At 47.8% G+C, this 27,902-nt stretch overlaps 1 protein-coding gene across 1 annotated transcript in view; it reads right to left on the reverse strand.

Moving 5' to 3' along the window:
• The window catches only part of CHRNA2 (cholinergic receptor nicotinic alpha 2 subunit), a 124,762-nt gene that overhangs the window by 52,442 nt on the left and 44,418 nt on the right, over positions 1–27,902 (reverse strand). Inside the window, exon 3 of the mRNA XM_088447537.1 lies at positions 8,148–8,299. Coding sequence (XP_088303663.1) covers positions 8,148–8,299 — 152 coding nt within the window. The remainder of the gene's footprint in view (positions 1–8,147; positions 8,300–27,902) is intronic.

Below are 27,902 nucleotides of genomic sequence, written 5' to 3' on the forward strand. Positions count from 1 at the left end.
CTCCCCATTTCACCTTCTTCCCCATCAACCCTGCCTCTCTTCTCTCTCCCTGTCTCTCCCCATCTCCCGGTCTTCCCCATCACCCCCACCTCTCTTCTCTCTCCGTGTCTCCCCATCTCCCCGTCTTCCCCATCTCTCACTCTCCCCATCTCACCTTCTTCCCCATCTCTCACTCTACCCCATCTCACCTTCTTCCCCATCTCTCACTCCCCCCCATCTCCCCGTCTTCCCCATCTCTCACTCTCCCCCATCTCACCTTCTTCCCCATCTCTCACTCTCCCCCATCTCACCTTGTTCCCCATCTCTCTCTCTTCGCTCTCCCTGTCTCTCCCCATCTCACCTTCTTCCCCATCACCCCCCCTCTCTTCTCTCTCCCTGTCTCTCCCCATCTCACCTTCTTCCCCATCTCTCACTCTCCCCCATCTCACCTTCTTCCCCGTCACCCCCCCTCTCTTCTCTCTCCCTGTCTCTCCCCATCTCACCTTCTTCCCCATCACCCCCCCTCTCTTCTCTCTCCCTGTCTCTCCCCATCTCACCTTCTTCACCATCACCCCCCTTCTCTTCTCTCTCCCTATCTCTCCCCATCTCACCTTCTTCCCCATCTCTCACTCTCTCCCATCTCACCTTCTTCCCCATCACCCCCCCTCTCTTCTCTCTCCCTGTCTCTCCCCCATATCACCTTCTTCCCCATCTCTCACTCTCTCCCATCTCACCTTCTTCCCCATCTCTCACTCTCTCCCATCTCACCTTCTTCCCCATCTCTCACTCTCCTCCATCTCACCTTCTTCCCCATCTCTCTCACTCTCCTCCATCTCACCTTCTCCCCCATCTCTCACTCACCTCCATCTCACCTTCTTCCCCATCTCTCTCACTCTCCCCCATCTCACCTTCTTTCCCATCTCTCACTCTCTCCCATCTCACCTTCTTCCCCATCACCCCCCCTCTCTTCTCTCTCCCTGTCTCTCCCCCATATCACCTTCTTCCCCATCTCTCACTCTCTCCCATCTCACCTTCTTCCCCATCTCTCTCACTCTCCTCCATCTCACCTTCTCCCCCATCTCTCACTCACCTCCATCTCACCTTCTTCCCCATCTCTCTCACTCTCCCCCATCTCACCTTCTTTCCCATCTCTCACTCTCCCCCATCTCACCTTCTTCCCCATCTCTCACTCTCCCCCATCTCACCTTCCCCATCTCTCACTCTCCCCCATCTCACCTTCTTCCCCATCACCCCCCCTCTCTTCTCTCTCCCTGTCTCTCCCCATCTCACCTTCTTCTCCATCACCCCGCCTCTCTTCTCTCTCCCTATCTCTCCCCATCTCACCTTCTTCCCCATCACCCCCGCCTCTCTTCTCTCTCCCTGTCTCTCCCCATCTCCCCGTCTTCCCCATCTCTCACTCTCCCCCATCACCCCGTCTTCCCCATCTCTCACTCTGCCCCAACTCACCTTCTTCCCCATCACCCTCCCTCTCTACTCTCTCCCTGTCTCTCCCCATCTAACCTTCTTCCCCATCACCCCCCCACCCTCTCTTCTCTCTCCCTGTCTCTCCCAATCTCCCCGTCTTCCCCATCTCTCACTCTCCCCCATCTCACCTTCTTCCCCATCTCTCACTCTCCCCCATTTCACCTTCTTCCCCAACTCACCTTCTTCCCCATCACCCCCCCTCTCTTCTCTCTCCCTGTCTCTCCCCATCTAACCTTCTTCCCCATCACCTCCCCACCCTCTCTTCTCTCTCCCTGTCTGTCCCCATCTCCCCGTCTTCCCCATCTCTCACTCTCCCATCTCACCTTCCCCATCACCCCCCCTCTCTTCTCTCTCCCTGTCTCTCCCCATCTCACCTTCTTCCCCATCACCCCCCTCTCTTCTCTCTCCCTGTCTCTCCCCGTCTTCCCCATCTCTCACTCTCCCCATCTCACCTTCTTCCCCATCACCCCTCCCCACACTCTCTTCTCTCTCCCTGTCTCTCCATCTCCCTGTCTTCCCCATCTCTCACTCTCCCCCATCTCACCTTCTTCCCCATCACCCCTCCCCACACTCTCTTCTCTCTCCCTGTCTCTCCATCTCCCTGTCTTCCCCATCTCTCACTCTCCCCATCTCACCTTCTTCCCCATCACTCCTCCCCACCCTCTTCTCTGTCCCTGTCTCTCCCCATCTCCCCTTCTTCCCCATCTCTTTGGGGCATATTCAATTGGGAGCGGGAATAGCAAAAAACCCACACCTTTTCCTGCAGGTGCTGTTTTTTTGCTATTCTATTAGGTGCATGGTTTTATAAAACACACGCAGGGAGTTTTTATTTATGCACGTCCTGAGCAAACATGATTTTTCCTAAAATCGATGATTTTAGGAAAAATCACCGGAACTTGCTCTGACACCCCCGCGGCACCCCCCCTGAGGACTAATTAAGCAATTGGAAGTATCCAATTAGCTTAATTAGTCCTTAATTACTCACCTTCCGAAGTGCTGTCTTCTGCATCTTCTTCTGCATCCAGCGTCGTGAGCCGGCTCTTCTGCAGCAGGGTGAGTATGTCAGTGTGTGTGGTGTATGAAAGTGTGTATGAGTGTGTTTGTGTGTGGCCCCCCCGTAATGGGTACTGGGAGAGCTAGATCTCTCAGCAGCCTTTGCTCCTCCCATCAGTCCCCGGGACTCCCAACAGCCCCCTCTCCAGTAAGAAGAGAGAGGGGAAGCCACTGGGAGCCGCAGAGACCCCCTGCCAGGTAGGTGTTTTTTTTTTCTCTTCATTTTACGCGGCACGGGGTTTTCAGAGCTGAAAACCCTGTGACCACTATTTTTTTAATTGAATACTGCGGGTAGCGCGAGCATGCATACCCGTGGTATTCTGTAATTGAGCACAAGGTTTTTTTACTCGCTAAACCTTGCGCCCAATTGTATATGCCCCTTTGTGTATAATATATATATATATATATATATATAAATTTATATATATATGGGAAAGTGTATGGAACAAAGACAAAAAAATACATACCCTGAAACAAATAATCTAGAATATATGTGATGCACAAGTGCAAAATATGTCCTCAGTTCATCTGTAGGATCATTATCTAATTTCATGTATGAATCATTATCGTTTAGAAGTCTTGTAGCCCCCTTAAGATAATAAGGTCGATCCATAATTACCAGCCCCCTCTCCTTAGCTTGTTTTAAAACGATATCCGTGTTATTTTGAAATTTTTTCAAAGCCGCCTTTTCTTAATTTTTTAGGTTGTGTTTCTTCTAAACATTCACTTCACTCTCACAAAGATCCTTGATCACCTTTTCATAATAAACATTGATATGGCTTCCTTTTAATTCAAGGGGTTTTCCTCTTCATCTCTGAATATTATTTTTATTGGAGATGCTACTCTTGTTGTTTCTTTGCAAATGGGTTTCCTTGGATTCTGTGTGTGATCCTGTCCCTGTCCCATCTTCTCTTCTCCATGTCTCTCCCTCTCTCCTTCCCATCTACTCTTCCCCATGTCTCTCCCTCCCCCCCTCCCATCTTCTCTTCCCCATGTCTCTCCCCCTTCCCATCTTCCCTTCCCCATGTCTCTCCCTCTCCCCCCTCCCATCTTCTCTTCCCCATGTCTCTCCCTCTTCCCCCTCCCATCTTCTCTTCCTCTTCCCCATGTCTCTCCCCCTTCCCCATGTCTCTCCTCTTCCCCATGTCTCTCCCTCTACCCCCTCCCATCTTCTCTTCCTCTTCCCCATGTCTCTCCCCTTCTCATCTTCTCTTCCCGATGTCTCTCCCTCTCCCCCTCCCATCTTCTCTTCCCCATGTCTCTCCCTCTCCCCCTCCCATCTTCTCTTCCCCATGTCTCTCCCTCTTTCCCCTCCCATCTTCTCTTCCTCTTCCCCATGTCTCTCCCCCTTCCCATCTTCTCTTCCCTATGTCTCTCACTCTCCCCGCTCCCATCTTCTCTTCCTCTTCCCCAGGTCTCTCCCTCTCCCTGCTCCCATTTTCTCTTACCCATGTCTCTCCCTCTCCCCCCTAGCATCTACTCTTCCCCGTGTCTCTCCCTCTCCCCCTTCCCATCTTCTCTTCCCCATGTCTCTCCCTCTCCCCCATCCCATCTTCTCTTCCCCATGTCTCTCCCTCTCTCCCTCCCATCTACTCTTCCCCATGTCTCTCCCTCTTCCTCCTCCCATCTTCTCTTCCTCTTCCCCATGTCTCTCCACCTTCCCATCTTCTCTTCCCTATGTCTCTCCCTCTCCCCCTCCCATCTTCTCTTCCTCTTCCCCATGTCTCTCACTCTCCCCGCTCCTATCTTCTCTTCCTCTTCCCCAGGTCTCTCCCTCTCCCTGCTCCCATTTTCTCTTACCCATGTCTCTCCCTCTCCCCCCTACCATCTACTCTTCCCCGTGTCTCTCCCTCTCCTCCTTCCCATCTTCTATTCCCCATGTCTCTCCCTCTCCCCGTCCCATCTTCTCTTCCCCATGTCTCTCCCTCCCATCTACTCTTCCCCATGTCTCTCCCTCTCCTCCTTCCCATCTTCTCTTCCTCTTCCCCATGTCTCTCCCCCTCCCATCTTCTCTTCCTCTTCCCCATGCCTCTCCCTCTCCCCCTTCCATCTTCACTTCCCCATGCCTCTCCTTCTCCCCCTTCCATCTTCTCTTCCCCATGTCTCTCCCTCTCCCCCTCCCATCTTCTCTTCCCCATGTCTCTCCCTATCCCCCCTCCCATCTTCTCTTCCCCATGCCTTTCCCTCTTCCCCCTCCCATCTTCTCTTCCCCATGCCTCTCCCTCTCCCCCCCTTCCATCTTCTCTTCCCAGTGTCTCTCCCTCTCCCCACTTCCATCTTCTCTTCTCCATGTCTCTCCCTCTCCCCCCTCCCATCGTCTCTTCCCCATGCCTCTCCTTCTCCCCGCTCCCATCTTCTCTTCCTCTTAGCCAGGTCGCTCCCCCTCCCATCTTCTCTTCCTCTTCCCCATGTCTCTCCCCCCTCCCATCTTCTCTTCCCCACATCTCTCCCTTTCCCCCCTTCCATCTTCTCTTCCCCATGTCTCTCCCTCTCCCCGTCACATCTTCTCTTCCCCATGTCTCTCCCTCTCTCCCTCCCATCTACTCTTCCCCATGTCTCTCCCTCTCCCCTTCCCATCTTCTCTTCCTCTTACCCATGTCTATCAATCTCCCACCCTCCTTCATCTCCTCCTCTTCCCCATGTCTCTCCCTCTCCCCCTCCCATCTTCTCTTCCTCTTCCCCATGCCTCTCCCTCTCCCCCTTTTATCTTGTCTTCCCCATGCCTCTCCCTCTCCCCCTTCCATCTTCTCTTCCCCATGTCTCTCCCTCTACCCCCTCCCATCTTCTCTTCCCCATGTCTCTCCCTCTCCCCCTCCCATCTTCTCTTCCCCATGCCTTTCCCTCTTCCCCCTCCCATCTTATCTTCCCCATGCCTCTCCCTCTCCCCCCTTCCATCTTCTCTTCCCCGTGTCTCTCCCTCTCCCCCCTTCCATCTTCTCTTCTCCATGTCTCTCCCTCTCCCCCTCCCATCTTCTCTTCCTCTTAGCCAGGTCACTCCCTCTCCCATCTTCTCTTCCTCTTCCCCATGTCTCTCCCCCCTCCCATCTTCTCTTCCCTACGTCTCTCCCTCTCCCCCCTTCCATCTTCTCTTCCCCATGTCTCTCCCTCTTCCCCACGCCTGCGATTCCATACACACAAAACATGGCTCCGGCATCTCAGTTTAGACAGCCACTCTGTGTGACCCTAGGGTTACTCAGGAGGCCATTTAGCAATCCGTGCATGCGGCTCCATATTAGTACGCAGTTGCTTGGATTTATGATGGTGTCTGTGGGCGTCTCAATACAAATCCCGTTGTCTGCGACATTAGCATATTTTTGCATATCTTCTGCGTACAAAACCACAGCAGCGATGGCAATATCGTACTTATCTGAATCAGGCCCACAGTGTGGCTACATGTTATATATATATTCCTTTATGAAGTGGTCTGGCTGCTTCTTTAATAGTTACAGTACCATCTACTAGTGCTCACAGCAGTGCCTATTTATTTCATGTGGATTGGAGGGGGCAGAGAGCAGCCTCACAGGGGTTACAATTATACCCCCACCACTTTGACTGTGCCAGAAGGGAAGAGGGATCAGTCAGGGGCGGTTACTGGGTAGTTAATTCTTCTTTCCTTCTGCCCCTCTGGTGGCTCATTACACCCCTTTGTTCCACTACCCTCCAGTGGTCCCTTACCAGTGCATTCCTCCTGTGGACCCTTACCAGTGTATACCCCCTGTGGGCCCTTACCAGTGCATTCCCCCAGTGGGCCAGTACCAGTGCTTTCCCCCTGTGGTCCCTTACCAGTGTTTTCCCCCTGTGGGCCCTTACCATTGCATTCCCCCTGTGGGCCCTTACCAGTGCATTCCCCCTGTGGTCCCTTACCAGTGCATTCCCCCAGTGGGCCCTTACCAGTGTTTTCCCCCTGTGGGCCCTTACCAGTGCATTCCCCAAGTGGACCCTTACCAGTGCATTCCCCCTGTGGACCCTTACCAGTGCTTTCCTCCTGTGGACCCTTACCAGTGCATTCCCCCAGTGGGCCCTTACCAGTGCATTCCCCCAGTGGGGCCTTACCAGTGCATTCCCCCTGTGGGCCCTTACCAGTGCATTCCCCCAGTGGGCCCTTACCAGTGCATCCCCCCTGTGGGCCCTTACCAGTGCATTCTCCCTGTGGACCCCTACCAGTGCATTCCCCCTGTGGACCCTTACCAGTGCATTCCCCCAGTGGGCCCTTACCAGTGCATTCCCCCAGTGGGTCCTTACCAGTGCTTTCCCCCAGTGGGCCCTTACCAGTGCATTCCCCTAGTGGGCCCTTGCCAGTGCATTCCCCCTGTGGGCCCTTACCAGTGCATTCCCCCAGTGGGCCCTTACCAGTGCATTCCCCCTGTGGGCCCTTTATTCCCCAGTCCGACACTGCATGTGTTATATACAAGTTTCACCATTGGGTGGTACATAGGGGCCCTTCCAAACTTTTGCTATAAGGCCTTCAAATACCTAGTCACTCCCCTGAGTAGAAGTCTTTGGCGAGTTTAGTGTCACAGTTGGTACTTTCTGTTCTTGTTTATATTTTATGTATTGCAATGACTGTTGATGCATGGAATCTGGGAGTGAGAATGCCAGTCTCTTCTGTCTACCCCAATTAATAAAACCATGGATGATCCTCTCCAAGAGCTCCACCGGTATCCAATTACCCATCTTGATATGGTGCTGAAATGTACTGAATGTGGAAAGCAATCTTACGTGTAATTGTTGGTACACTGCAGCTGATTGGGTGATTCAGGGCCTGTGGGCTGCCACTTTGCAACCTAAACAAGTCTGGAACATTTCTGAAATCTTCAGGCTCTGCTGCATCCAGTATAAATCTAGTGAGTGGGTGTTCCTGGACTATGTAGTTCATTGATTTTACTACAATAGGTGGGGATGGGAGGAGGGGGTCTGGGAGAAGCATTAAGAAGACTGGAGATAACCTTCAACCAACAGATGTAACTAGTCGGGGCCCCATGGGACCAGGGGCCTGATTCAGAGGCGCACGCTATTTGCGTGCGCTCGCTCTGAATCAGGGCATTCCTTTTTTTTTTTTTTTTCGGCCTGCAGGCCACTCGCACAGCTGTGGGTGATCACCCACAGCTTGTGCGAGTGGCCTGGCGATGGTCGCGATTATCGCAACCATCGGCATTGAGAGGAGACCCTTGTGGTAGGGTCTCAACACTCACAATACCACAATACGAGTGATGTCAATAGGGCCGCCCACAAACGGAAGGCGTTCCTTCAGGATCACCTCCGTTTGTTCAGCCACCCCCCCTCCCCGCCTACAAAACGGGGCGAGCTGTCGATCAACATCGACAGCCGCCCCGTTTTGCTGCAAGTTCCGGAGCGAGTGAAGGTCTCACTCGCTACGGGGCTTGTGCATGTGTGTTGCGCACACCACGCGTGCGCACTGGGCCACCATCAACCCGCTTGCGAGCGCTATGCTCTCGCGAGCGGGTCTGAATCAGGCCCCTGGTTCCAAGGTTGAGTGACCAGGTCCATCCAATATGGTAATCCAACCTCAATGGGATGCAGGAACTACACTCATTTCTGACTCTATAATAAATAAACCATCTTTCTGCGTGACATGTATATATAAAATAGTACATTTATGCGACACTCACCACGTCTATAAGCTGGGCGATGGATAAACCAAATTTGACAATGACGACATCTGAGGTATTTGGTACCGGCCTGGACCATCTATTATATCCACTGAACAAGCTCTTGAAAAGGCGTTCCTCGGCGTGAGAGCGCGTCCTCTGCGAATATGACACTGTGAGGAGATAGAGCTCATGGTTACGTCCTAAACAGATAATAAACTGGATTATTGTTATTATAATTCTCAGTATATAATATGCCAACATAAGATGTAGCTCTGTACATTCATTATACAAAAAACTATTATACAGACAGTGACATGAAACAGATGGAGGTCGTGGCTCTGCCCAAACACAGTTACACTGTGCACCTGTGCACCTGTTGTTAGATGCAACAACTACCAAGTATGTTTTTAAATGACCATTTGGTGGCGCTGTTCAGTTGCTGTCTATTGGTAGTTTTGTTTTTTAGTTGTTTGCTGGTGCTTTAATATTAGTAAGAAATAAACATTATGTGCAGAATACAGTGCAAATATACAATTTATGAATGAGTCCTGACAGGACAGGGGACTCCCAGGTGTTGTGAAACCTAGCTTGATGTACATGAGTGCAGTTTGTGGAATACATATGATGGTGTCACCCAGCATGCCGGTAGCTTGGTGAGAACAGCAGGGTAGCAGGCCTAGATGTACTAAGAAAGTATAGCCTTGGACTTTTAAAATGGCAATGCTATTAAATGCAAACCCCGTGTGGTATTGAATTTAATGTTATAGACGTTTTTACATTTGGAGAACTGCTGCTTTGTAAATTTAATCCCAAGGGGCATTTTTAATTCCTGAGCGTTAATTTTCTTTTTCCCGCTTCACGTGAAATTTCGACCAGCCGCTGGGTTTGTGGTAATCGATTTGGCTGCAAGTAATTCAGCCACGGTAATTTCAATAGGAATTAATGCAGATTTATTGTCTCGCAGATTCAGAGCAGGTTCAAAGTTGGGAAAAAAATCCCTATTATAAAGGTAAAAATGTTGGGACTTGGTTTAGAACCCCTGGGATACCCCTAATGACTAATTAGGCAATTGGAAGATTTCAATTAGCTTAACTGGGCCGATAATTACATGTCAACAACATTTTATTAAGTACATATGGTACACTTACTGTTATGGAAAACCAAACAGGGTACCAAGCGAGCAATAACTTCTGCCAACAGGTGGCAGATCAGGGAACAAAGTGGCACAATGGCCAAGTCCTGAGTATAGACAGTTCCTCACATAGGTTCAGGAACTGTGGGTGGAGCTAATTTCGGTAGAGCATTAGAAAATCAATTTTATATAGATATTTATTTTATTTTTTATATACTTTTATATATATACTGTATATATATATATATATATATATATGTTATATGTACATATATATAGTATTTAGAAAAGAAGGCACTCAAAAGGGCCTTTAAAATAAAACTTATCTTATGGAAAATATATTTTTGCCCAGGAAATTACGTCATAGTTAATGAGAGTTTCAGGAACTGTGGGCCTGATTCAGCAAGGAGCGCAGTTGCTTATACGCAGGCAATTGGTCGATTAATTTGCACTGCTCATGCATCGCAGTGTGCGTGCGCATTGCAGACGCTGTGATCGGAACTGCGATCACAGAGGCTACGCAGACCCATGGCAGAGTGATTGACCGGAAGTGCCGTTTGTGGTGGGTGATTTGGAGGGTGGTTGGGTGAAGACGTGCAAGTGCGTTTCAACGCCATTGCAGGGGCGTGCATAAATTATCCACTGCGATACCAGATGCCGCCAGAGGCCTCACAGCTTGCATAAAAGTAAGGAATTCCTGAGTAAGGTCTGGGCTTCATTAACTGTCCGATGTTACTCGATGTTACCGATTGTTTCTCTATATTGGCCAAGTATACGGATGTGAGTAAGGGGAAGTGGGCGTCCTTATGTCAGGCTGCGATCACATTGCAAATGCAAACATTTACATATCACCGCTGATATTAGCAACTGCGTTGCATGCGTATAAGCAGAATAGCGATCTGTAGTGACTTAGGCCCTGAGTTCCTGCTTGTTCCTACTGAGAAATAGCCCTGGTTCCTCACCAAGTAAATAATGCTTACCGCTGCCTGCTGCCAGCAATGTGGGCACCTGTATAGCAGTCACCCAGGACCACGTCTCACTCCTGACTCATGTTAGCTGCACGCAACCTTTATGTAGATTTGCCTATCAGGACAGATCACAGCGCGCATGATATAAGTCTCTCTCTTTGAAGCTGGCGCTGAGTAGCTAAATTACCATTACAGGAACACGGATGAAAGCTCCCAGACTTTAGCAGACATTAGGAACCGAATGCAGAATGAGGAGTCACATTATTCCCATTGTTACTGGATGGTGTCTTCGGGTGTGAATAGTATACTGCACCAATGCAGCTGCACTAGGGCAACAAGGCTCCATCACAAGGGCAATAGGTTTCTTCAAATATTAATTAATGTGTAAACTTATAAACTAGACTACAGCGACCACTTCACCCCCCTCCTGCTGCCCTGTATTATTGCATTGAGCATTCTTCGTGATTTGTTCTACCTTTGCTTTAGGGTAGATATTTTGAACTGTAACAGGCTATGGACAGCGCTGTGAGCCATTAACATTTATTACAAAATTCATTGCAAATAGCTACAATCAAATACAATACAATAGCTAACATGAAATAGGTAATATCGCCAATAAGCTAAACAGAATCTAATATAATGACAAGTATAAAATGCACCACCCCATCTGGTCATCAGTAAAAAGTACGGAGAGCCTCAATCTGACAGCCAGTACATTGCGGTGACCAGTATATAATTCTCAAGCCCCTTCTGATGAACAGTATACAATGCTGAGCCCCTTCTTATGACCATCATACAATGCTGAGCCCCATCTGATGACCTGTATACAATGCTGAGCCCCATCTGATGGCCATCATACAATGCTGAGCCCCATCTGATGACCTGTATACAATGCTGAGCCCCATCTAATGACCTGTATACAATGCTGAGCCCCATCTGATGACCTGTATACAATGCTGAGCCCCTTTTGATGACCATCATACAATGCTGAGCCCCATCTGATGACCTGTATACAATGCTGAGCCCCTTCTGATGACCATCAAACAATGCTGAGCCCCATCTGATGACCAGTATACAATGCTGAGCCCCATCTGATGACCATCATACAATGCTGAGCCCCATCTGATGACCTGTATACAATGCTGAGCCCCTTCTGATGACCATCATACAATGTTGAGCCCCATCTGATGACCTGTATACAATGCTGAGCCCCATCTGATGACCTGTATACAATGCTGAGCCCCTTCTGATGACCATCATACAATGCTGAGCCCCATCTGATGACCTGTATACAATGCTGAGCCCCATCTGATGACCTGTATACAATGCTGAGCCCCATCTGATGACCTGTATACAATGCTGAGCCCCTTTTGATGACCATCATACAATGCTGAGCCCCTTCTGATGACCATCAAACAATGCTGAGCCCCATCTGATGACCAGTATACAATGCTGAGCCCCATCTGATGACCTGTATACAATGCTGAGCCCCTTCTGATGATCATCATACAATGCTGAGCCCCATCTGATGACCTGTATACAATGCTGAGCCCCTTCTGATGACCATCATACAATGCTGAGCCCCATCTGATGACCTGTATACAATGCTGAGCCCCATCTGATGACCTGTATACAATGCTGAGCCCCTTCTGATGACCAGTATACAATGCTGACCCCTTCTTATGACCAGTATACAATGCTGAGCACATTCTGATGACCAGTGACAATGCTGAGCCCATTCTGATGACCTGTATGCAATGCTCAGCCCGTTCTGATGACCAGCATAAATGCTAAGCCAGTTGTGATGACCAGCATACAATTCTGAGCCCGTTCTGATGACCAGCATACAATACTGAGCCCGTTCTGATGACCAGCATACAATGCTGAGCCTGTTCTGATGACCAGCATACAATGCTGATCCCATTCTGATGACCAGCATACAATACTGAGCCTGTTATGATGACCAGCCTACAATGCTGAGCCTGTTCTCATGACCAGTATACAATGCGGAGCCCGTTCTGATGACCAGTATGCAATGCTCAGCCCATTCTGATGACCAGCATAAATGCTAAGCCAGTTGTGATGACCAGCATACAATGCTAAACCTGTTCTGATGACCAGCATACAATGCTGAGCCTGTTCTGATGACCAGCATACAATGCTGAGCACATTCTGATGACCAGTGTACAATGCTGAGCCCGTTCTGATGACCTGTATGCAATGCTCAGCCCATTCTGATGACCAGCATAAATGCTAAGCCAGTTGTGATGACCAGCATACATTCTGAACCAGTTCTGATGACCAGCATACAATACTGAGCCCGTTCTGATGACCAGCATACAATGCTGAGCCTGTTCTGATGACCAGCATACAAGGCTGATCCCATTCTGATGACCAGCATACAATACTGAGCCTGTTATGATGACCAGCCTACAATGCTAAGCCTGTTCTCATGACCAGTATACAATGCGGAGCCTGTTCTGATGACCAGTATGCAATGCTCAGCCCATTCTGATGACCAGCATAAATGCTAAGCCAGTTGTGATGACCAGCATACAATGCTAAACCCGTTCTGATGACCAGCATACAATGCTGAGCCTGTTCTGATGACCAGCATACAATGCTGAGCCCGTTCTGATGACCAGCATACAAAGCACAGACCATTATACAAGGCTGAGCTCTGTCACACTAGGGCTTCAGCTGTTATAACGCTACATGCTGTACTGACACAAATGTACTATGTAGTAAACGAATGTAGTAAACGGAGAGCAGTCTCAGGAGGGAAATGTTACCAGTGGAGAACCTCAGGGGTCTGTACTGGGACCAGTGCTTTTTAATATCTTTATTTGTGACATTGCAAATGGTATTGTAGGGAAACTATGCCCTTTTGCAGATGACACAAAGGTATGCAACAGGGTAAACACACCAGGAGGGTTAAAACATATGATTGAGGATCTAGGTAGACTAGAGGAATGGGCAAGAACATGGCAACTACAGTTTAATGCCAAAAAATGCAAGATCATGCACTTGGGTCTCAAAAATCCAAAGGCTAAATATAGTACTAATGGCACTATACTGGTAACTACTGAGGAGGAAAGGGATCTAGGAGTCACTATTTCAGGTGACGTAAAGGCAAGCAAACATTGTAACAAAGCAATGAGGAAGGCAAGTCAGATGCTTAGTGCATAGGGAGAGGAATCAGTAGCAGAAAGAAAGAAGTGATAATACCACTGTATAGGTCATGGTACATCCTCATCTCCAATACTGTGCTCAGCTCTGGAGGCCATATCTCCAGAAGGATATTAATACATTAGAGACTGTACAAAGAAGGGCAACTAAAATGGTGCAAGGTCTACACCACAAAACCTACCAGGAAAGACTAAAAGATCCTAATATGTATAGTTTGGAGCAGAGAAGGGAAAGGGGGGACATGATAGAAACGTTCAAATATATAAAGGGTTTTACCAAGGTGCAGTAGGGAGACATTCTTCAAAGAAAGAGAAGTATTAGAACTAGAGGACATGTTCTGACACTGGAGGGTGGTAGGTTCAGTGGAAATTTGAAGAAAAATTACATCACAGAAAGGGTAGTGGACAAGTGGAATAGCCTCCCATCAGAGGTGGTATAGTCTCCCATCAGAGGTGGTATAGTCTCCCATCAGAGGTGGAATAGCCTCCCATCAGAGGTGGAATAGCCTCCCATCAGAGGTGGTATAGCCTCCCATCAGAGGTGGTATAGCCTCCCATCAGAGGTGGTATAGTCTCCCATCAGAGGTGGTATAGTCTCCCATCAGAGGTGGTATAGCCTCCCATCAGAGGTGGTATAGCCTCCCATCAGAGGTGGTATAGTCTCCCATCAGAGGTGGTATAGTTTCCCATCAGAGGTGGTATAGTCTCCCATCAGAGGTGGTATAATCTCCCATCAGAGGTGGTATAGCCTCCCATCAGAGGTGGTATAGCCTCCCATCAGAGGTGGTATAGTCTCCCATCAGAGGTGGTATAGTCTCCCATCAGAGGTGGTATAGTCTCCCATCAGAGGTGGTATAGTCTCCCATCAGAGGTGGTATAGTCTCCCATCAGAGGTGGTATAGTCTCCCATCAGAGGTGGTATAGCCTCCCATCAGAGGTGGTATAGCCTCCCATCAGAGGTGGTATAGCCTCCCATCAGAGGTGGTATAGTCTCCCATCAGAGGTGGTATAGTCTCCCATCAGAGGTGGTATAGTCTCCCATCAGAGGTGGTATAGTCTCCAATCAGAGGTGGTATAGCCTCCCATCAGAGGTGGTATAGCCTCCCATCAGAGGTGGTATAGCCTCCCATCAGAGGTGGTATAGCCTCCCATCAGAGGTGGTATAGTCTCCCATCAGAGGTGGTATAGTCTCCCATCAGAGGTGGTATAGTCTCCCATCAGAGGTGGTATAGTCTCCCATCAGAGGTGGTATAGCCTCCCATCAGAGGTGGTATAGTCTCCCATCAGAGGTGGTATAGTCTCCCATCAGAGGTGGTATAGTCTCCCATCAGAGGTGGTATAGTCTCCCATCAGAGGTGGTATAGTCTCCCATCAGAGGTGGTATAGTCTCCCATCAGAGGTGGAATAGCCTCCCATCAGAGGTGGTATAGTCTCCCATCAAGGGTGGTATAGTCTCCCATCAGAGGTGGTATAGTCTCCCATCAGAGGTGGTATAGTCTCCCATCAGAGGTGGTATAGTCTCCCATCAGAGGTGGTATAGTCTCCCATCAGAGGTGGAATAGCCTCCCATCAGAGGTGGTATAGTCTCCCATCAGAGGTGGTATAGTCTCCCATCAGAGGTGGTATAGTCTCCCATCAGAGGTGGTATAGTCTCCCATCAGAGGTGGTATAGTCTCCCATCAGAGGTGGTATAGTCTCCCATCAGAGGTGGTATAGTCTCTCATCAGAGGTGGTAGAGGCTAAGACAGTAGAGCAATGTAAACATGCATTGGATAGACATAAGGATATCCTTCAGAAGAAGTAAGGATCAATAAGGGTTGAGGTAACAATATGTTTAAAAATGGGGCAGACTTGATGGGCCAAGTGGTTCTCATCTGCCGTTATATTCTATGTTTCTATGTACCAATGCACATCTGTGATTTCCATGCAAAGCTACTTATCATTAATCTACCTGTCTGAATACAGCGCTCTTCTGGCAGGAAAATAAGCAGCATTTATAGATGTTACTATGCGTGACTCCAGCCTTACATCTACCACAACACTGTATCAAGGCACTTGTTTAGCTGAAAAAAACATCATTTAATATTAAAGAAAGTCATAAGTAAAGTATATTAACCATAAGTCAGTAGTAAAATGAATCTTATTACAAATTGAGGAACATCACTTTTGTATTTAGGTGTTTATCCCCTTTAAATAAACTTTCCTTCCACAAAACGCCCTCAGTTTTCCCTCTGGAGCTGTCTCCTGTGTTGTGTAGAAGGATTTGCGCATTGAGATGTGTGCATACAGAACCTGTCTCTTGCATTGTTCCCTGTACACAGTGGGAGGACAAGCCAGGCGCTGTTACCTGGGAAATCTGCTACTCCTCTGCCTCGTCCTTCATTTACTTTCCTCTGACACCCTATTATCTGATGACGTTTGCTATTTTTATGTATTATCACATCTGTAGAAAAGTTCAGTAACCAAGCCGGATTTGCCACACAAGCAGGATTTGCCACACAAGCAGGATTTGCCACACAAGCAGGATTGCAGTAAACAATCAGGATTGCTTAAAATCCTAATGTTCTAGAACAGTGGTTCTCATCTAGGGGTATCAGTACTCCTAGGCAGGGGTGTAGTGTGTAGCCATGGCGCCCGGGGCATGCGCGTGCTACTGCGCCCCCACTCCCCAAGTGTGCCAGGTAGGGGTTGTGTTCAGCATGTAGGGGCATATTAAAGGGAAATAAAAATAAACATTAGCAGCAGTATCACTCTGGCACATGGAGGGCTAGATATATTCCAACCCATTAAAGTAATTCCACCAATTGAAAATAAACCACACAGTAGTGCCCACAATCCATGTTATGTTATACAATAATGGCCACAATGCATGTTATGCCACACATTAGTGCCCATTAATTTGCATTAGGCCACAGTTTGGGCTGTTTTTTTTCACTTATGTAGTCCCTACAGTTCATATTATGCCACAGTAGTGCCTCTTATTCACATTATGCCTAACAATAGTGCCCCTTATTTATGTTATGCCACAGTAGTGTCCCTTTTACACATTATGCCACAGTAGTGCCTCTTATTCACATTATGCCTGACAATAGTGCCCTTATTTACGTTATGCCACAGTAGTGTCCCTTTTACACATTATGCCACAGTAGTGCCCCTTATACACATGCCATAGTAGTGACCCTTATACACATGCCATAGTAGTGCCCCTTCTACACATGCCATAGTAGTGACCCTTATACACATGCCATAGTAGTGACCCTTATACACATGCCATAGTAGTGCCCATATTGGCATTTGGTGTCACAGCAGTCTGGCGTGACCTCTCCAGACTCACCGCTCCGGCTTCCCAGTCACGGGTGCTGCAGCTCAGGCTCTCAGCTGCAGCACCCGGCTCAGGCTTCCCCTCAGCAGCAGGGACACAGCCACCATGTTCTCTCCTCCGTGCAAACCGGGCCGGCTGATGTCAGGACCAGGATAATAGGTGGAACCCGTCTCAGAGGTGGAAAAGAGGAGAAGCCGGGGCGTGATGATGGGAGGGGGCCGCCTCCTCCTCCCTCATTGTTATAGCCTGTGGCTCCACTCCCTCCTCCCCTCTACTCAGTCCCAGAGACGGATTAAGATCCCACAAGTGCCTACGCAAAATACTGCCTCAGGGCTACATATTAATGTATATATAAGTACATACAGTGTATACATTTCTCACACAGCTCTCCCCACTCACTCAGATCCTCCCCCTTCTCACACATATCGGTCCCCCCTCATTCAGACCCCGCCACAGCTTTCCCCCTTACAAAGCTCACCTCCCCTTATCCAGTGCTCCCCCTCACTCAGGTCCCCCTACACACAGCACTCCCCCCTCACTCAGATCCCCCTATACACACAGCACTCCCCCCCACTCAGCTTCCCCTATACACACAGCACTCCCCCCTCCTTCAGCTCCCCCTATACACACAGCACTCCCCCCTCACTCAGATCCCCCTATACACACAGCACTCCCCCCTCACTCAGCTCCCCCTATACACACAGCACTCCCCCCTCACTCAGCTCCCCCTATACACACAGCACTCCCCCATCACTCAGATCCCCCTATACACACAGCACTCCCCCCTCACTCAGCTCCCCCTATACACAAAGCACTCCCCCCTCACTCAGCTCCTCCCCTTCACGCACAGCACTCCCCCCCTTACTCAGCTCCTCCCCTTCACACACATACACAGTTCTCCCCTCCTCACACAGACTAACCCCCACACACACTCATACACACACAGCTCTTCCACTTTACAAAGCTCCCCTCCCCTCACACACACAGATATTCCCCCTTACTCAGATCTCCCCCCACTCCCCTCCTTACTTTTGCAAGGTGCGGAGATCAGCCATTCGACTGGAGGGGGAATCACCTGCTGATGAGCTGAGCCTGAAGCACATAAAGAGATCAGTGCGTCCATACTGGGGGCGTGCTGTGGGCGGAGCCACAAGCACCGCTCCGTGCAAACCCCCACCCCCTGTCTGGGGCCACTAATCTCTTTGTATTTTACACTCAGCTCAGCAGGTGCTCTTCCCTTCGTTGGATGGCTGATCTCCAGTGCCCTGGCCCGAGCAGGCGCTTGGAGGAGGTGCTCCACTGGTGCCACCCTCGCTATGCCCCTGCTCCTAGGGGCACTCACTGTGGCATCCACAATTTCTGTAATGCCGGGGCCGGACATCTAGGTGATAATCAAACACATAGGGAAAGCAGTGTACTAGGGATCTCTAGCCCCATGCATCACAGTATTAAATTAAAAAGTATATCCCAGTAAAAGAACTCAGGGTGTGGATCATTAGATCGACGGTGTCTAGATAGACAATAAATAGGTCGACCATGGTAGTTAGACAGGGAGTGTAGATCGACTTACCATAGATCGATAGTAAAATTAGTTAGACTGTAATATAGTCAAATGTGACAATAGATCGATATGTAATATATCGAATATCTAATATTGAGTATACTTAGTTTAGATCATTTGTAGTGTTGATCTAATGTCCGTGTCGATCTTGTGTTTGTCGATATAGAGGAGCGGTCAATCTATGGGTAGTAACTGTCGACCTAGATGGAGTCAAAGGGCCTGATTCAGACCCACTCGTGAGCGTTTGCCGCTCGCAAGCGGGTCGATGGCCGGGCAGTGCGCACTGCACTTTCGTAAGGCCCGGAGCGAGCAAGAAATTTCTCGCTCCGGCGCTCGCATCCAAACGGGGTGGCTGTCGATGTTGATCGACAGCTCGCTCCGTTTGGTAGGCGGGTCGGGGGGGGGGGGGTGGCTGGCCAAATGGAGGCATTCCCGAAGGAACGCCTGAAGTTTGGGGGTGGCCTCAGTAGTAGACTTCCTGCTCTATTAGAGACAGAAGCTCACTGGGTCTTGCGGCAGACGAGACCCTACCACAAGGGTCTCGTCGCAAGCCCGATGGTCGCGACCATCGCGACCATCACCTGGCCGCTTGCAAAAGCTGTGGGTGGTCACCCATAGCTTAGCGAGCGGCCAGGAGGCTGGCTCCAAAAAAAAAAAGCCGACCTGATTCAGAGCGAGCTCTCTGAAAGAGCGTCTGGCTCTGAATCAGGGCTAATATACGGTGGTCAATGTATGTATTGACAATCTAACGGAGGTCAATCTACCAACCGGATACCCCCTTCACTAATGTTTCTCATTGCTGTTAAGCTTATTTTGTATTTTAAATGCAAATGTCCTATTGGGAGCAAAGTGCTATAAATATATGTGATATTTGTGCTACATTGTGATGTTGTATAACTTGTTGTGATGCCATGTGCCATGTTGTGATGTCATGTGCCTCAATGTTGTGTTATGTGCCACATTGTAATATTGTGTGCCTCATTGTGGTGTTATTTGTCACATTGTAATATTGTGTGTTTCATTGTGGTGTTATGTGCCACATTGTAATATTGTGTGTCTCATTGTGGTGTTATGTGCCACATTGTAATATTGTGTGTCTCATTGTGGTGTTATGTGCCACATTGTAATATTGTGTCTCATTGTGGTGTTATGTGCCACATTGTAATATTGTGTCTCATTGTGGTGTTATGTGCAACATTGTAATATTGTGTCTCTTTGTGGTGTTATGTGCCACATTGTAATATTGTGTGTCTCATTGTGGTGTTATGTGCCACATTGTAATATTATGTGCCTCATTGTGGTGTTATGTGCCACATTGTAATACTGTGTGCCTCATTGTGGTGTTATGTTCCACATTGTAATATTGTGTGTCTCATTGTGGTGTTATGTGCCACATTGTAATATTGTGTGCTTCATTGTGATGTCATGTGACTCGTTGAGGTGTCATGTGCCATTTTCTGATGTTGTGTGCTGTGGGGGCTTCTCTTTCTGGAGTCCATGGAATCCCCCAACAAGCTGAGAGTCTCCTGGAAGTTAAATATTTACAGATATCGGGGACATGTATTTGACAATGTTTATCCCTTCTACTGATCCAGAGCAGGGCCGGTGCAAGCTGTCTGGGCGATCTATACTACGCCATACTATGCCACACATTAGTGATGCCAGTTTATAATATGCCGCACAGCAGTGTCCCAAATTCAAAATATACTATATAGAAATGCCCCAACTAATATACCACACAGCAGAGACCCAAAACTATCCTGTGCTTCATAACACTGGCTCCAACTCATAATATGCCATATAGTTGTTCCCCAATACATAATATGCCATATAGTTGTTCCCCAATACATAATATGCCACATAACTGCCACAAATTCATTATATGCTACTTATCAATGCCTTCAATACATAATATGCCACACAGCTGTGCACAAAAGGTATTTTATGCCACATAGCCATTAAGTATGCTATACAATGCCCCTAATCCATATGCCACGCAAACCCCCCAGATTCTTTTATGCCATACAGTTGTGCCCACAATACATTATGCCACACATCTATGCTCCAATATATATTTATGCCACACATCTGTGCCCCATTATATGTCAGCACCTATTAACTCCCCCCCCACACACACACCCCTAACTCTGCCAGCAGTCACTAAACCTACACTCACACATACACTTACCCTGCCAGCACTCAATAAAACCACTCCCCCACACACACACACACACACAAATAAGCCTGTATACACTCATTAACGCACACACACACACCTGCACCAGCCTTGGTCATTAGTAGACCCAGTTGGTACTGAAAGAGACATCATTTTTTATGTGGACTCGGCGGCACCCTCGAGTGTCTGGCACCCCTAGGCAGCCGCCTAAAGCTGCCTAATGGTAGCACCAGCCCTGATCCAGAGATAATCGTCCATTGGTGTATTACACAGGTTCTCAAACTCGGTCCTCAGGACCCCAAACAGTGCATGTTTTCCAGGTCTCCTCACAGAATCACAAGTGAAATAATTAGCTCCACCTGTGGATGTGAGTGTCAGTGAGTAATGACTACACCTGTGCACCTGCAGGATGACCTGGAAAACGTGACCTGTGTGGGGTCCTGAGCACCGAGTTTCAGAACCACTGGTGTATTAACAAAAACATCTTTCTTGCAGTCTCTCGAACTTCAAGACAAATTTGTTGCTTCACCCTCTGCGATGGAAGAACCAGTGACATCGCTGAGGCACTTCATGTCTAGTACAGTATGTACTGTGGTTCCATTCCAAACACACCGCTATCTACAAAGAGTTTGTAGGTTCATCATGTGCTCTGTTGTTGTCCTATGGACCTTGTAGCACACTTGTAGCTTATTTGTGTGTGGTAGAAAACTTATAGACTGTGAGCATAGGGGCAAGAACCGACATGAATGAATAAATACTGTGTGATTATAAAGCACCATAGAATATCTTAGTGCTATAATAATAATAATAATAATAATATTTAGGAAGTAATACTTCATATTGAATTGCTAAGCTGCAGTCTCAAGGTCTTGAAATAGTTCATAGTGTATGGACGAAACGCGTTGACGTAAACCGTAACCAGCTGTGAGTGATGTAAAAAGTAACCATACTGACTGTAGATGTGTGGGTGGCATGGTGTGGTTCCTTCCAACCACTCCATGCCGCGGTGGCAAGACCTAAGTGCATACTCACCAGCCCTCCTGTTCTGCAATACGTCAATCTACACTGGCATTTCTACCAAGTGGTACTTTGCTAACGGAACACTGTTCTCCGCCACCTGGACAGTATTGATGGTGGAGAAGACCAATGCACTCGTGGAACTTTGTATCTATACGCTCACCTTGGGAGGTCAAAGTTACTATTCAATATTGCTAAGGAGGATCCTTCAATACAAGATACTACTGGAATTATATAGCTGATACTGAGTAATCACAGCATAAGGGCCCTGATTCAGCACTGCACGTTATTGTACAACCGCAGTCGCTTTGTACGCAGTGACAGTGCGATAAAGGACTAATGTCGCAGGAGGCGTCTTGTGTAAACAGGCGCCTCCTGCCGGGTTCTGTCATATGCAGCATCGGAACAGTCTGCGTGACCATCGGTCATCTGTATAACCCTCAGGTTGCTCAGGAAGGCCGGTGTTTTTACACAGCTGAAGCCGGTGAAGCCCCATACAAGGGCGCAGCACACCCAGAAAACAAGACAAGCTCCCGTTTTCTGGGGCAATGCCCGTCTCCCACCCGCAAATGGCATGCGGCATCTGGGCACTGCGAGCGAACTCGCCAAAGGAGATATGCACATGTGCAGTATAGATCCAGAGCACACGCAGGTCTCCAAACATCGGAGTTGTATGTAAACCATCGGGTCTGCGTACAAGTCTGAAACGGCCTCAAAGTTCCTTAATACTAAATACCGTTCTTAACATTTGTCTTGGGACTACTTCATTTCACCGCTGTCATACTTACTGATGGTGGCAAGGGACAGCTGTCCCTTGCGAAGAGAGGACGTCCGATTAGGACGCATCAGGCGACTGCGCTGATGTGCGACACTTGTATATCTGTGATGCAGCAGCCGCTGATTTTTTCCATGCCAAGTTCTATTGTGCTTCATATACAGAATCAGTGACACACAGATATATATGTGTCCAGGGGCGTCTTTAGAGAGGAGAGGGCCCGTGTGCATCATCCCCCATCATGGTCCCTCTCCTCTCACCTTGGCAGGTGGCAGCTGACTGATGCGGCTGGCTGGCCACCATAGAATCAATAGATTCTGGGCACTAGAGTGTGCCCGGAGCCTATTGCGCATGCGGCCATTGGCGGCCATTTTCCGGCATTTGAGCAGCACTGGGAGACCCAACGCTGGGGCCTCCGAGAAGAAAGTCTTACATAATATGTGTGCAGGGTGTTCGGTGTGGGCCCCCCCTAGACCCGGGGGCCTATGTGCCCCGCACACCCTGGACCCATTATAGATATGCCCCTGCATGTGTCGCATATCAGATTAATCAGCGCAGTCTGCAGGTGCGTCCTACTCACATCGCATGGCGACTAAGATGCAGTTTCAGGGGAAAAAAGTGCAAAAAAGACGCCCGGCGCTAGCAGAGTCGCGCAAGACCTGGTGGCACACTTGCACCAGGCGTCTCGGTCACATGGCGTATTCAGGCTAAATATATGAAGTCACAACTGTATTGGGATCATCATATTGGGAACATAGGGGATTATTAAATTGGGGGCGAGAATAGCAAAAATCCCTTACCAGCGAGGGTTTTCCCGCAGGTGCCGGATTTTTCCTATTCAATTAGATGAGCGTTTCTTCCTATTTTGAGCGCCGTGAGGTTTTTTTTTTGCGCACCTCCAGAGCACGACCAATTTTTCCTAAAATCCACAATTTTAGGAAAAAAGGTCGGGAAATGCTCTGTGACCCTGTCTGCACCCCTCTTAATGACTAATTAAGTAATTGGAAGTTTATAATTAGCTTAAGTGTCAGTAATACTCACCTTCCAAAGTGCTGTCTTCTGCATCCAGCGTCGGGACCCGGACTCCTGCAGCAGCGGTGAGTATGGCAGTGTGTGTGAGTGTGTGTGAGTGTTTATGAGTGTGTGTGTGTGTGTGCATGAGTGTGTGTGTGCCCCCCGATGTGTGTGTTTGTGTTCCTGTAATGAGCTCTGGGAGAACTACATCTCCCAGCAGCCCTAGTGCCTCCCTAGAGCCTCCCAGCAGCCCCCGGGACTCCCAGCAGCCCCTCCCCAGTGAAAAGATAGAGGGGAGGCCCCCGGGAGCTTCTGAGACCACCAGAGACCCCCGGGCAGGTAAGTGCAATTGTTTTCTTTCTTCTTTTTTTTTCTTTAACGCAGCGCAACCACTGTTTTTTTGATTGGATACTGCGGGTATCGGGAGCGCGCATACCCATGGTAATCCAAAATTGAACGCGAGGGCACAAGGTTTTTTCCTCGCTAAACCACGCGCCAAATTGAATGTGAGAGACTTCGCTTAATAACTGCAAGTGTTTAAAAAGTAGGGGTCAGTTTAAATCCAGATTTTTTTTCTTAACTTGTTCTGCCTTGCAGCATATAGTACATAAGGGATGCGTGGCGCCATCTTGTCTTTCTCACTGCGTTTGAGCACCATGCCGATGTAGCACTTAGCTCTGTGAAGGACCCTACAAATTGTGCTGCCAGCGCCTTCATACATTACCGACTGGTCCGCTGTATGTTCCGCTCCATCTCTGCTACCCATAAGTGTATCTGTGAGTACGGCTGTACTATTACTGTGCACTATAAATAAACCAAAGCTCCTGGTCAAGTCTATCCGGCTGGTGTGCTCCAGTAGTTCTGTCTGCTCTGTACACATATCAACATCCATAAGACCCGAAAAAGTGCTTGCTCCGCTGCAAATGGGCATACATGATGAAATATGACATAACAGCGGACAGCCCACAGGGCCTCTCACCTCGGCCCGGGACACTGGCCACACCCTGCGTCTTACGCCGTCGCGCTATAAGGACCGTCACCCAGCATTATGGCCAATGAATTCCCAAAAGTATTAATCAAGTCTGAAATAAAACCCATGGTGAATGACAGAAGTGCCAATCAGTAGAAATAGCTGCCGGAACACGGCGCCCCAACTCACAGACCCAGACGAGGCTCATTAGAGTGCTAACGTTTAATGAACAGTTAAATTTAGTATTTGTGCCACCAATCAGACAGCTGTCACATCGGCCAGTTAGCCGGGCCGCGGGGGATTCGCTGGATGAATTTTTTCACGGTTAATTGAATTTTTCATTGCCTGCACATGGTGTCTCATTTGACACATATGGCTTGTATGCAGAACAGCATTAACCTGCCCAGCATTCTCTCCCGGGCTGTAAGGAGCGTTTAGTCTCCCAGTTTGATTTGCTGCTTAAAGAAAATACCTGAAAAGAGTTTAATGGTTTCAAGTTGAGGATGGAGGTGAATTAAAGTCTCAATCTGAAACATATCGTTCGTAGACCAGCATTCTTGTCGGCAAATTGAAGTTATACATAAAACTCTCTAAAATAATCCCTATTTTCATTAGGTGGTTGTGATATTGTGTGTGTGAATTTGGGGGGCTCTTGAACATTTCGGGAGAGTAGATAGGTAGGGTTCATAGTCGTCTCTCAGCCGGAAGGCAGGATAAAAATTAATTAGAATGTTTGAAAGTCATCCAACTACAAATTTGGGGTCTTCATACTGGGGGGAGATGTATCAAACCTTGGGGTGGGATGTGCTTACCTCAAAAATGCTTTCTAACCTCTAAAAATTGCAGTTTGATTCGGTCTACCACAATCCCTGTATGCATTAAAGTGGTCCTCAGTGGGTATGGGAGATATCTGCTGCTCGCCTTAGAATGCTCTGGAGCTGTGATGTCCTGAGCTGCACCAAGCTCTGGATAGATAAACTTTCTGGAGCTTGTTCCCGATAGGCAATGCCACCTGTAGATGGCGTTGCCTATAGAAGCCTCTAGAATTTTGACTGTAGAATTCCTGAGAGAGATCAGAAGGGTCCCTCTCTGTTCCTCCCGGGTCATAAAGTCAGAAGTCCTCTCTTCGCAAGAGACAGCTCTTATCGGTAGACCTGTCCCTTGCACAATCAGCCATGCCCATGGCATCGATAATCGCCAGTGCGCATACGAGAGAGATAAATTTGAGAAATTGCCCGAACCAACTGGCTTATAGTTGCTACTTCACAGACTGTGCTAGATATATGGCAGTTAGGAGCTGGTTGGTTGCCCTGGGCAGATTCTCTACTTTAGCTCTCTCCAAGACTCGGTGCATCTCCCCCCTTTAGAAATAAATCTTGAATTTTTGGTTTTACTTCTTGACGGTTGATTCTTTGCTATGCACCACCTCCGAACAAGTCAGCTGTTCCATTCATGTCTTCTGTGTTCTACCCCAGTTACAGTCTGTAAGAGTACCAGTCCATAAGTGCTTCTAGCTGTATTCATAACTATTGAATTAACATATACTAAAAGGATCCATCTTAATTGCCTCTTTAGTGAGACGGAAAGTCAGAGGTCACTGACGTAATCCCAAGTTAATTACTGATAGGGGATGATTATACGGGAATTATCACTAAGAAGAGGAAGATCGTGCAATGTATTATCCGGACGTATCAGACATAGCTAATTGGGAATGCACCATGCAGGTGAATTAAATAGTTTGAAATCTATATCTAATTACTTGCAGGTTTCGGCATACATTATGTTGGCTTGTGAACAATAGAACATACTGTATTCTAATAACTAGAGCCAAGGCCATTACAGACCTGGGAACACTCCAATGTATTGATCGCCATGAAAAGTGATATGTAAAGTATTTCTCCATGCCCACATTAAACAGAAATATCCGGCCAAGGGCTGTATTCAATTTTAGGCGAAAAGTCAGTTTTCGCATGTTTTTGGCGGCAACTTTTCGCTGATGATGTCATTTTCACCTGTTTTGGTTTTACCCCATATTCAATTTGAAAGACTTTCCGCCTAGGCAGAAAGTCAGTGCAATGTAATAGGCAAAAAAGTTTCGCCTATGAATAGGAGGCGGAAAAAAGTGCAGGATTGGGGTTTTGGGGTGCAACTTTGCCGGAACCCCTGTGCAGCCTTCAGACAGTCCCTCAAAGGTAAACTGCGTAAAAAAAAAAACACTTTTGAACACCCCCAAAAAAAATCACTTTCATTTTGGGGGGCAAAAAAAAAAATGTTGAGGGACAAAGTTAAAAACTAGCGAACTTGAATCTGGGGGAGTTTTTTATTGCAGGTGCTTGCGGCAGGTGGATTTTTCAAGTTTTTTTCAACTTCACTTTAGCAACTTTTAAATATGCTAACCCCCATTTTTATGTACCCCAAATTTGCTGGGATAACTTATTTTCATCAAAAAACTCCTAAATACTATTCTACACTACTTATTAAAAAACGCTATTTTGCGACTATTAAGCCCGTTTAAAAACCGCAAATACCTTCAGCAAGCCAAATCGGGGGGTACCATAGCTAACCCCCATGTCAGTGCATCATTTAGGGGGTGTCAGGCTGATTTCCCCAAATTTGACAGAACTTTCCGCCTGTTCAAGTTTTGCCAAGTCCCGTTTTCGCGTACTTTCAAACTGAATATGGGGTAAAGCAGGGACTTCCGCGATACTTTTCCGCCTACAAAACAGTCGAAGTAGGCGGAAAGTCCGGGCCGCGAAAAAGTATCGCTGCTCGGCTCAAATTGAATACGGCTCCAAATCGGAATCATGGTTGGGAGAGAAGCGTAAAATAACCCCTCGGATTGTGGGTGTGACATTGAAACCGTAGATGATATATACACTCTAGCTGGAATATACAATATGTAATAATGCACGGCCTTCTGTAAATTACAGTATATAGATATTATACAAGAAAAGAGTCTGTGACCATAATAAAAAAGTACAGGATGGTAGGGTAACTGCTTTGAAACTGATTATTTTTTTTAAAAAAGGGGTGACTTCTAATATCTATACCGGGTATTCGCGGCTGCTGTGGATCTACCTCTCCCAGCACATGCCCTGCCACAGTTCTGCTATTAGGGCATGCTAAAACTGTGGCAGGACATGCTGGGATGTATAGTTTCACAGCAGCTGCAGGGCCGCATGTTAAATACCCCTGATCTATAATAATATGCACTAGGAGGTGAGTTATTAGATGTAATATATAATTTTCCTAATGAACACTGAAGTAATGTTACCGAAACTCCAATTATAAGCAGTGTTATCAGAATTCACTGTTTTCAGCAATATTGTTTACTGTAACTTGCTATACTGTACATAGATTAACACCACTTGTGCATTATACTAAAGGGGAATAACAAGGCTGATGCCTTGCTTTAGGCAGGCTAACCCCCACCTTGGAACAGTCTGCTTTGAATGCTGATCGCATTTCCCATACCTTTAATGGGAAATGCGATTAGTTCTAATTTACTAAGTTCAAATTGTAATTTTCTTTTTCCAGGAGCCCTTTTAAGCTAACACTATCCTCAGATCCTCAGATGGCGTCAGCCAAGGTCTTCCTCCAGTTTGCAAGTGAGAGATGGATCTTTTCAGATCCCTCCACCTTCTCCTCCA

Source organism: Taudactylus pleione, unplaced genomic scaffold, assembly GCF_031769625.1.
Source record: "Taudactylus pleione unplaced genomic scaffold, aTauple2 ptg000434l, whole genome shotgun sequence".
Lineage (NCBI taxonomy): Eukaryota > Metazoa > Chordata > Amphibia > Anura > Myobatrachidae > Taudactylus > Taudactylus pleione.